Consider the following 11,947-nt stretch of genomic DNA (forward strand, 5'->3'; position numbering starts at 1 on the left):
GTAGAAGAAGAAATAATAACAAAAAGAAATAATAATCCTAAACTCATGGATCAAACATATTTCAATAAAATGGGTTATTCTTAATAAGGAGTCGAAAATTATGAATAGACTAGCCATTTTTTCACTAAAGCTCGATTCTCCGCAATTTACTTGAACTTAGCTTTCACTTTTATAAAGAAAATTGTATTCACATACAAAAATTTACACATCAATCCTTTTCGTTATCAATTTTGTATAGTCAAAAATCAAATAAAATTACTCCATACTGATTTATTATGACTAATAACACTATTTATGATAAATTGTAAAATTCTAAATTTTAATCTATTAGCAATAGGATAAAGATATAGGAACATGATTAACATACATCTTATTTAGTTTCTTACACATACTTGTTTAATTATTATCAAATTAAAAAATTCACAATAGGGTGCAAATTGACTAGTTATTAGAGTTGAAGGGAGAAATTGGCTAAATTAAAGTTGAGGGGGAAAATTGACTAATTATGAAAGTTGAGGGGGCAAATTGGCCAAAATTAAAGTTGATGAGGGAAATTGGCTAATGGTCACAAGTTTAGGGGGAAAATTGATGAATACCTCTTAAAGGAAGCTAATGAAAAATGCTTGAAAACTTTGAGTTTTAATGATAAGGACAAAATAAAAGGTAAAGTGAATAGTATCAGGATTGATTTTTTAGTGTAAAAATGTGATTTTTTATTAAAGTGAATAGTACCACAGATTTTTCGTTAAAACTCCCATAATTTAATCATGTTATTTTTGGGTCTCATTAACAAAGAATCATAATTTCGACAATAAAAACACAAAATTAAACCAAAGCAACCGACATTTAACCATCAATCAATCAAAATCTTACAACAAATGCCTCAAACACAAGTTTAGATATTCTCCACCCATTTTATATGCCTGTATTATTATTATTGATTGACACATATTATTAAATTTAACTATAATTTTATTGTTATATACTTATTACGTATCAACAAATGACAAAGATTACCTATGTGAAAATTTAAACCAATATAACATCTCCCAAATTTCAAGTTAGATATCAAACGCAAGCATCAAATTTGAACTTGATGACTTATGTGACAATTTTGCGTCTTCTTGCATTCAACGTGTCAAAGTCCAATTATCCATTGCATTATTTTATTTTTCTTCCCAATGCATTGTTTTATTTATTTTTAAATCCCTTGTTTTACCATCCATTGTTTCACTCTATTAGAACATATAGCCTGCAACGGTGCTTATTATTAGGAATATTTTTACTCACCATTTTATTTATAAATTTTAAGATATATATAATGAATATGCACAAATTTCAAATCTTAATCTCGTTCGATAATATTGATAATTTTAAATATTGATAATGAGTAAACCGGCGAACATTAACGCAACTTAAAAATGATCTTATTTCTACGGACAAAATCCGACCGTTGATTTTTCGTCGGCTTTTACTGTACACCCTTCATTTCACCAAAAACCGTGAAATTAACATATTCATCGTTCCAGAAAAAACCAGTACTTTCAAGTTTCAAACCCAAAATCTCAAGCAAAGCATAAACCCACAACCTTCTCTCTCTCTCTGATTCCAAATTCCAATCTTTTTCCTTTTACAGTAGTAATCGCTACGTTTAATATCTCTCCAATTTTTTAATTCATCTCTCTCGCTTTTGTTGCTTTGCTTTGGAATCGAATCATGCCCAAATTACGCTTTCTCATAGTGGCTTCGGCGGCCCCAATCCTTCTCGGACTGGCTCTCCGAACCTACTCCGGCGCCGACGACGCTTCCAATTCAATTTTCACCACTCGTTTTCTCGTTTGGAGCTTGCTAGTTTCGGTGATGGTCGCCTTTTCTGGCGTTTTCAGCAGATTGCTGCACTGTATGCTTCCTAAAAAGAGACCCGGGGACGGAGTCGTTGTAGAAGTAGAAGTAGGAGGAGACACCGGCAGCTCCGCCCCGTTATCGTCGATCAATAAGCATCGCATCGGCAACTTCGTTGCCGAATCTACTGTCAGCAACAACAGCAGCCTCGCAAGCAGCAACCACGGTAGCGTGGTTGAGAAGGACGTGCCGATCATGGCTTTGGGCCATTCGAACCAGTCCGATATCGACGAGGACCTTCACAGCCGGCAGCTCGCGGTCTATGGCCGCGAGACGATGCGGCGGCTCTTCGCGTCGAATGTTCTCATCTCAGGGATTCAAGGTCTAGGTGCTGAAATTGGTACGGAATTCGGAAACCCTCACATTTATCGTTTTCAATCGGTTTTTTAATTAGCGAGTTACAAATGCTGAATTCTGGAGGTGTTTATCTATTATCTGGCTGTAGGTTTAATTTACCATATTTAGAATCCTGTTGTATTCTTGAAGAGAAACTTACCTACACCGGGACGGATGCCACTGTGGTGGTTCCGAAGCCAATGCCTTTTTTAGCTTTCTCACACGGTAGTGATTGGCTTGAGAATCACCATAGCGGCATTTCTGTTGCATGGAAGTTGTTCTCGTATTCTGGAGGCGCTTATCTATTGTAAATGCAATATGTATTCTGTTTAGATTGTCCTGTTTCAAGTTTTTGTGTGTCTTTGCTTTTGCTGGTGTTTTTTTAATGCGGGCTTTTGCTTTCTGCAGCAAAGAACCTCATTCTGGCTGGGGTCAAGTCTGTGACTTTGCACGATGAAGGGAATGTGGAGCTATGGGATTTGTCTAGTAACTTTGTTTTTTCCGAGGACGATGTGGGTAAGAACAGAGCACTTGCTTCGGTTCAAAAGTTGCAGGAACTCAACAATGCTGTGGTTGTTAATACCTTGACAACTGAATTGACCAAAGAGCAGCTTTCTAATTTCCAGGTACATTTTCATTTAATTATTACTGTTTGATTAGTATGCCAATTATCGAAGTTATTCAAGGTATTTAGCTTGCAGTTCATATTGTAGTGATCGTGTACTTTGCTTGAGGATGTAAAAATCGTGTGTTTGTAAACTCTTTTGTAGGTTGTTGTATTCACTGACATCAGTCTCGAAAAAGCCATTGAATTCGATGATTATACACATGATCATCAGCCCCCAATCGCCTTCATTAAAACTGAAGCTAGAGGCCTTTTTGGTTCTGTCTTTTGTGACTTTGGACCTGAGTTCACTGTTTTTGATGTTGATGGGGAGGAACCACACACGGGTATAATTGCATCCATCAGCAATGACAACCCTGCTATAGTGTCATGTGTTGACGACGAGAGACTTGAATTTCAGGATGGGGATCTTGTTGTGTTCTCAGAGGTTCATGGAATGACAGACCTAAATGATGGAAAACCAAGAAGGATAAAAAATGCTAGGGCTTACTCATTCACTCTTGAGGAGGATACCACGAGGTTTGGTGCCTATGAGAAAGGTGGTATTGTCACACAGGTGAAGCAGCCAAAAGTCTTGAAATTTAAGTCATTGAGAGAAGCACTCAATGATCCTGGTGAATTTCTTCCTAGTGATTTCTCCAAGTTTGATCGGCCACCACTCCTACACTTGGCATTTCAAGCACTGGACAAAGTTGTGTCTGAGCTTGGGCGATTCCCTGTTGCTGGTTCAGAAGAGGATGCACAGAAGCTTATATCTATTGCTAGTAACATCAATGAAAAATTGGGAGGTGGTAAGATGGAAGATATTAATCCAAAACTTTTGCGGCACTTTGCCTTTGGTGCAAAGGCGGTACTGAATCCCATGGCTGCCATGTTTGGTGGTATTGTGGGTCAAGAGGTTGTAAAAGCTTGCTCTGGAAAGTTCCATCCACTCTTTCAGGTCATTACACATTCTTCTCTCTCTCCATTGTTTTAAGAGTTCATTCATACTTTCCCTTGGAGTTGACTATTATTTGAGAGCCAAAAAGTTTTTTGCCCCGTAAGTTATTTTCACTGCTCGTAGTAACTTGATGTTTAACTTGTTCCCACCAGTTCTTCTACTTCGACTCAGTAGAATCACTTCCTACGGAGCCACTGGAATCCAGTGATTTGAAACCATTAAATAGCCGTTATGATGCACAAATTTCAGTTTTTGGGTCCAAGCTACAGAAGAAATTGGAGGATGCGAAAATATTTCTAGTTGGATCTGGGGCACTAGGATGTGAGTTCTTAAAAAATTTGGCCCTGATGGGAGTTTCATGTGGCAAGCAAGGGAAGCTAACAGTCACTGATGATGATGTAATTGAGAAGAGTAACCTTAGTAGGCAGTTCCTCTTCCGTGATTGGAACATTGGGCAGCCCAAATCCACGGCTGCTGCCTCCGCTGCTGCATCTATAAATCCTTATCTCAATGTCGAAGCCTTGCAGAATAGAGTTAGCTCGGAAACTGAGGATGTGTTTGATGATGCCTTCTGGGAGAATTTAAGTGTTGTTATCAATGCACTCGATAATGTCAATGCTAGGCTCTATGTTGATCAGAGGTGCTTATATTTCCAGAAGCCACTTCTCGAGTCAGGTACACTGGGCACAAAATGCAACACTCAGATGGTTATTCCTCTCCTAACAGAAAACTATGGTGCCTCAAGAGACCCACCGGAGAAGCAAGCACCCATGTGCACTTTGCACTCATTTCCACACAACATTGACCACTGCTTGACTTGGGCTCGATCTGAGTTTGAGGGCTTGCTTGGCAAAACTCCAGCTGAAGTGAATGCATATTTAGCCAAGCCAAGTGAGTATGCTGCTTCGAAGAGGAATGCTGGTGACGCACAGGCCAGGGATACCTTGGAGCGCATTCTTGAGTGCCTTGATAGAGAAAGATGCGAAACATTTCAAGATTGCATTGCATGGGCACGCCTGAAGTAAGTCATTAGCTACTTGACATAAATAAATTATACGCTTTTCCATTTGCTCCTCCCATCTTTTGTAATCCTGAATTATAATGATGGTGTGGTTCATTAATTCCCACCTGATTTTTGTTTACACAGGTTTGAAGATTATTTTTACAACCGCATCAAACAGCTGATCTATACTTTTCCTGAAGATGCTACAACCAGTAGTGGGACTCCATTCTGGTCTGCCCCTAAGCGATTCCCCCATCCTCTACAGTTCTCAACTGCTGATCCTGGTCACCTTAATTTTGTTATGGCAGCATCCATACTAAGGGCAGAAACATTTGGGATCCCAATCCCCCACTGGGTTAGAAACTCTAAGAAGTTTGCTGAAGCTGTTGAGAAAGTGATGGTCCCAGAATTTCAGCCCCGGAGAGATGCAAACATAGTGACCGACGATAATGCTACCAATTTAACTTCTCAATCTACAGATGATGCACAGGTCATTGATGACTTGATCATCAAGTTAGAGCATTGTCGAGAGAAACTCTCACCAGGGTTCAGGATGAAACCAATTCAGTTCGAGAAGGACGATGATACAAATTACCATATGGATCTGATAGCTGGGCTTGCCAATATGAGGGCTAGAAATTACGGCATTCCTGAGGTTGACAAGCTGAAAGCCAAGTTTATTGCCGGCAAGATTATCCCCGCAATTGCTACCACCACGGCAATGGCCACAGGACTGGTGTGCCTGGAGCTTTACAAAGTTTTGGACGGAGGCCACAAACTAGAAGACTATAGAAACACGTTTGCAAATCTAGCTCTACCTTTGTTCGCAATGGCAGAGCCAGTTCCGGTGAAGGTCATCAAGCACCGTAACATGAGCTGGACCATTTGGGATAGGTGGATCGTGAGGGGCAATCCCACTCTGAGAGAATTTATTCAGTGGCTCAAGGACAGAGGACTGGATGCTTATAGCATCTCATATGCCAGTTCCCTGCTTTATAATACCATGTTTGCACGACACCAAGACCGAATGGACAAGAAGATGGTGGATCTGGCTAGGGAAGTGGGGGGTTTGGAACTGTCTCCAAACCGCTCCCACTTCGATGTTGTTGTGGCTTGTGAGGACGATGAGGGGAACGAAGTTGACATCCCTCTGGTATCCATCTACTTCCGTTAGGTTGTGTTCTTGAGTCCACCGGTGATCGTCGGTGTGTGATTCTCGGATGCGAACACTACATTTTTAGGATTTGGCCCTTGTTTATATTTGCACATTGAACACACTCAAGCTTATAGACAGAAAAAATGCATGTAAATTCTCGTGCTCGACTTTTGATAACAAGATACTGACGTTGTTAGATTCTATAACAATTCAAGTACCATAGACATCAGATCGGAGCTTGCTTTTGTAAATCTAGATACAAATGTCACCGAGTATGGACAACAACTTTGCACAATTGCGACATGTAATCCCGAAATTAGCGGCATCAGCTCTTATCGGCACCTTCATTAAACGCACCGGAGTTTACAGCTCGGAAATCCAGTTGCTTCTGATGCTTCAACCGGCGGCGTTCATCAAAGCCTTCCCAGCCTTCAAACTGCGAAGACACCGTTGTCGGTATCACACCGTTAAAAGTGAAAAATTAGACTACTTTACAGAATGACATTTGCTGCTAGTACGTACCTGACGAAGGACATCCGCGGTTATTTCTGTATTGTGCAGATCAAGCGTTGTGAGCTGTAGCCACATTTTGAATAACGCAGAGGGAAGGGCTCTCAACCCGTTGTTGCTGAGATACAAAGACTGCACTAAAGTAGAAACTTCGGGTGAATATCAGCTCAACAATGCACAAGACGAATGAGGTTTCTGCCGTACGAATAACTAAATAAATTCTACTACAGCAAAAACGTAATCAGTCACCAGGTTCTAAAAGACACTAGGCGCTAGTCAGGCGGCGAGCTGGGTTTAGGTGGGCGCCTAGGCGAATTTAAGTAAATCTATTATATTTCGTGTAAATAAGTGTCTGTTTATACTTAAAACATATATAATTTCATTATAAAAGACAAAATAGAATGACATATGTATTATGAAGTATTGAACATAATGAAAACATGGGAAACAAGCATATAGTGTGTGTTCATTTAAGTATTCAACAAGTCTCTTACAATTTATTGAAAAAATTAAATGCAAATTGAAAATTATTTATTTTCTGTCTAAGTGAGTCGCAACCTAGGTAAGTGCCTAGGTAGGTCTAGGCGGGCTAGGTGGATGCCTCAGCTGATCTAGGTGCTATTTCTTAATTTTCAAACACCTAAACATTAATCGGGATGATGACTAGCCACCTAGCGCCTAGACGGGGATTTTTATAACAGTGAATTAGTGTGATACGGAACATTAACTAATTAACTGAACTGCTCAACTTTGAAGGGGGTAAAACAGAAGAGAGACGGATAAGAAGTTCAAAACAGTAGATTAAGTAGGGACCTTCAGATTTTGCAAACTTCCCATTGTCTCTGGCAACTTGGACAGAAGATTTGACGAAACATCAACCTGCACCACGCGGAAAGTAAGTCAGATGTATAACTAAACTACCTAGTGAGGGAACGAGCCAACAGTCTAGTCGCCCCTCCACCCACCACAGATAACCCAAAAGAAAAGAAAAAATAGGAAAACGCCGAAGTAGTACCTCAGTAAGAGCATTGCAGTCGCCTATACATGTATGGATGGTGCTTATCCTGCAACATAGACACGCGTGTTTAATCAATATATGTTATCATTTATCAACATAACACAGATATCTTTAAGCAACAGTGACTTCATCAACATATCATCGACGCGTGAAGAGGAAACAACTTTCGTAACACAAAAGCATTCGCATTCAAAATTTATTAATCGTATCACATTCAGATGAAAAGACATACAAGGAAAAACAAGTGGTACCCGAATTTGATCCTCTAGTACTCAATAGGAAAGACACATGCCCTCGGCATCCTGGCTCATATTACTTCCAAAATTACCTGTTGTTGTTGGCTTTCAGAACTTCAAAGGCTAGATAATTTGTTTTTGGCAACATTGAGTTGCCTCAGTGATGTCAACAAGCCCAGTGAAGATGGCAACGTCGTTAAACTGCATGTATCATGCAATTCATCAAGTATCCAACACAATGTGCAGAGATAGAAAATGAAAGCCACTCGTGATTAGTTAGCTACATTTGTAAAGCACAAAAGACACTCACTGGTTTTGCTCCAGAGACAGAACGGTTAGTCCTTCCAAGCTAATAGAATCGTCCACTATATCATTTGCAGCGAGCAACAATTTCGACAAAATATTGAGAATGAATTGAAACTAAGTAAAAGTTGTGGCACAAATTTGATGGCGATAGAGCGAAATACGAGAAGGAAACAGAGGGTTATGTACCTGCAAGGAGCTTAGACAACCAATCTTTGCAGGTACATTTCGAATAGAATTATTGCTGAGTTCAATAACTCTTGCGGAAGTTCCAGAAGCCCACACTTCATCCGGCACGGCCTTTTCAAATTCGACCAACAAGAAGATGTCAGCATTGAAAGAACTTAGGTCCTCTAAAATATTAGTTGGCAACAAATTATATAAATATCAACATTGCAATCCGAATGGATTCCGAAATACCACATTATTAATAACTCATTTGTACTAACTCAACAGTTCCGAAAGAACACTTAAAAATGTATGTAAATCTCCACAGTTACTGCAATCCAAAGTTTGATGTGTGGCATTGAAACTCAAGGATAAGATTAATCGTTTTCAAAAGTGAAGGACCAAAAATGAGAAGTTAATTCGATCAAATTCAAACACCATTGCGATAAAAAAAAAAAAAAACATAAATAAAAAGAACAAACACAATAGTAATACTCAATAAGTATAACTACTTTTTAATTAAAATCACAAAATCCAAACATAATTGAGTACTCATTTTCCTCCCGATGCACCCATACTTCCTCAATTTGCTCAATTTTCTCTCATCAACCAACTTCTTAAGTTTCTTAATCTAGTCATCCCATCACTAATTTGTTTCTTTGCCACCCATCACCACAATGACAGCATTGATGTGACTCCACTTCCTGTGAGAAATTCCAGTTCTTCTCTTCTTTGGATCTTAATCGATCAGATAAGTCATGATGCGGGCACTGGGTTGATGGACTCAACCCTTTGTCATCATTGCACCTTCCCACCGTACTGCCCGTTAGGAAACACACACAACACATTGTTAACCTAGCACTAGCAGCAAGAGTCTTCCTCTCATTGCCATAACCATCACCGTGACCTCTCTTGCATGCCTAGTTCCGCTTCAAACAGCCAGCTTGGTCTAATGTCTAAGCCAGAGGTTATCGAATCCGATGGGGCTCTTATCACGTAGAGTCCGCATCCACGCCCTGTTTGACATTAATCCAGTTATTCCAAACAGATCACCAGCAGCCTCAGCAGGCCCTTCTCTTTTGGTGATCCACGTAATGAAATAAACCACAAACGTTGAATGCTTTAATTATTGTGACTCCAAATTACCAGCCAAGAGCCAACGCCATTTTTATCCAGTTAAACTTAAACCTACAACAAAAAATGATAAAATAAATTTCGGGAAAAAAGACCCAAAAATCAACTTTTGTGGTTCCTCTCAGAAGATAATCAGTTCTTACAACATTTTGATATGTAGGTTCTCAAAACCTCATGACCAAGATCACCAAGAAGAGGAGGCTTGCTGCTTCTGCAAGAGATAAGTTAGGCATCACTGGACCGGATCAATGTCAAATCATGGTATGGATGCATACCCTATATGCAACTGCCTCGCAGAAACCGCTAGCCTCCGGCTTGGGCTAAACTAGCCGCCGGGAGCAGAACTAGGCATGAGGCGCCGTGGTGATGATGATGACAATGAAGAAGACTCATGCCGCTAGGGTTAAGGGCTTGTGTGTGAACCAAGGGGCAGTGAGGTGACGAGTGACATTGATGACAAAAGGATGAGCTCATCAACTCACCGCCCTCACGACTTACATGGTTAAGATTCAAACTAGCGGCAGAACTGGATTTCTGCCACGAAGTCGAATCACATCGATGCTATCATCGTGATGAGCAAAGTTGTGATGGGATAAGATTGGATTGAAAAACTTGAGCTGGGATGAAAGAAAATTGAGATAACTAAGAAAATATGGGTGAATGGATAGGACGATGAGTACACAATTATATAACCGATGAGAGTGAGTGAAGCAAATAAGGTAAACGAATTGGATTATACAGAGAGGTTGAGATTAATTCCTTTTAGGAAGGGTACAAAAGTAATTTACGGATTTTCCACACGTAATACAAATTTGACTAGTGTGAGCCAAAAGAGGAAAGACCGTTGTGTTTTGATAAGACCGAATCTATGCATTTTGTACTTGTAGTTCGACTCATATAAATTGCATGCACTCTATTTGAGATTGTATTGCGGAGTTTGTGGATTCTTTCTACGAGAGTTTTGTAGTTTTAAGTTTGCTTTTGTTTTTGTTTTTTATTGTTTTCTGTTAATCGAGCTTGGCTATATCACCATATGTGGGTTTAGTCTTTACCATTGTTTAAAATAACGGTATTAGTATAAATATCGATATGCAAATTTATGAAAATACCGATGGGCTTATTAATATCGATATCGATTGTCTTAAATAGAAATGATGAAAATTTGTTCAAAAATATGAAAATTTAAAATGAAACTTTAAGGAATGTCGTATAACAGTTTATCGATATTTAATTGATATGTTGGATAATATCGATGAAGTCTGTTAATTTTAGCTGAAAATATCAACTATATCGAAAAAATTTCAAACACTAATCTTTACTATGTGTGCCTAAAGAAAGCCTTACTTTTATGAAGTTTAATTGTGCCAAGGATATAATCTTCACTTGATCAATAAAAACCCACCATCAGTAACAGTTGAGGGTTTTTCTGTCGTTTGATGATATTCTTGTTTCATCCACGGACACGGGTATATTCCAACACATTTTTCTACAATAAATTAAGGATTACACTGACTATAAGAACATGCAATCAACAAACTCGTTACTAAATTGTCTAGGAAAAAAAGGTAACCCTCTTTTTTAATTTACGAAACTAAACTAATAAAAATACATTAATTAAATCAGTTGTATTAACAATAATATAAAAAAAGTACCATATATGACAGTGTTTTGACAGGTTGAGGTCAACCAGATCCGGTCATTTGTTGCTGTAGAACTTGGACCAAAACCATGCAAGGAATTTTTCCAGCTCTCAGACTCCCAGACAGAAGAAATGAAATACATACCTGAATTTGGGTGCACAAAAACCCTAAAAACTCAGAGTTTTGGTTTCACATGAAAGAGGATCTCTAGGCTGTTCTATAACTTCTTCAATGTTCAATCAAATCAAGCATGTGAAGTCCATAGCTTTGTTACTCACTTCTTCTACCCCCATGTGAACTTTTCAGAATCCACCAAGTTGGTGGCTTTTCTACTTTTCTAACTTTTGCTTTAGGAAACACCAGATTTATTCAGCCTTTCAGAACTACCAAACATGTAATGTCTCCACTACAGTCTGCAGTTAATTATGCATATATGGTCCCTCATTACACATGTTGGATGTATCATTGCTACTCATTCACCCTCTCCTCTCTTATTATTATTCTCCTATAACTTCAAGCTTAGTGTCAAACTATATTTAACCTTGTATCTGATGTCCTTCATTCGATTTCCTTTCAAATCGTTTATATAGACAAAGATTATTATTCTCGATGTCGGATGGATGCGCTGAGACAATCTCACTCATAATTAAATTTCTACAACATTGATCTTATTTATTGACACAGTTGATATTTAGGGTTAGTCTCACCATGTAAAGTTTAGAGACTTTAGGGTACCCTACATGGCAATAAAATGGATCAAAGTGAAAAAAAAAAAAAAAAAAAATTGACTACAAATGACATTTTCTCAATTCGACAAGCCTTCAAAGTATAACAGACGTTGTGTTTTGAGAAAAAATATATTTGTATGTGGATATGTAATGAAAATAGAAACAAAAACGTAAATGTAAGAGTGTACAACGTAATTGTTCTTAGTTTTTTCTTTGGACAAACAATAAATAACTTACACTAAATTCAT

At 38.7% G+C, this 11,947-nt stretch overlaps 2 protein-coding genes across 2 annotated transcripts; one reads left to right on the forward strand and one right to left on the reverse strand.

The window, feature by feature from the left end:
* Nucleotides 1-1,509: 1,509 nt before the first annotated feature.
* On the forward strand, nucleotides 1,510-6,191 carry LOC103958978 (ubiquitin-activating enzyme E1 1). Its single transcript, XM_009371301.3, has 5 exons — nucleotides 1,510-2,242; nucleotides 2,647-2,864; nucleotides 3,009-3,803; nucleotides 3,956-4,824; nucleotides 4,951-6,191. The coding sequence occupies exons 1-5, from the start codon at nucleotides 1,717-1,719 to the stop codon at nucleotides 5,978-5,980; spliced, it is 3,438 nt and encodes a 1,145-aa protein (XP_009369576.2). The 5' UTR covers nucleotides 1,510-1,716; the 3' UTR covers nucleotides 5,981-6,191.
* LOC103958976 (LRR repeats and ubiquitin-like domain-containing protein At2g30105) lies at nucleotides 6,131-9,564 on the reverse strand. The gene is given in 10 exon segments (XM_048564332.1): nucleotides 6,131-6,398; nucleotides 6,485-6,604; nucleotides 7,286-7,351; nucleotides 7,488-7,536; nucleotides 7,819-7,845; nucleotides 7,847-7,927; nucleotides 8,037-8,119; nucleotides 8,219-8,408; nucleotides 9,344-9,385; nucleotides 9,503-9,564. Coding segments are annotated over 10 exon segments (831 nt in total). The 3' UTR covers nucleotides 6,131-6,287.
* Between the last annotated feature and the right edge of the window lie 2,383 nt (nucleotides 9,565-11,947).

The sequence above is a fragment of a genome, unplaced genomic scaffold (genome assembly GCF_019419815.1).
Source record: "Pyrus x bretschneideri cultivar Hongxiangsu unplaced genomic scaffold, Pyrus_bretschneideri_v1 Contig39, whole genome shotgun sequence".
Lineage (NCBI taxonomy): Eukaryota > Viridiplantae > Streptophyta > Magnoliopsida > Rosales > Rosaceae > Pyrus > Pyrus x bretschneideri.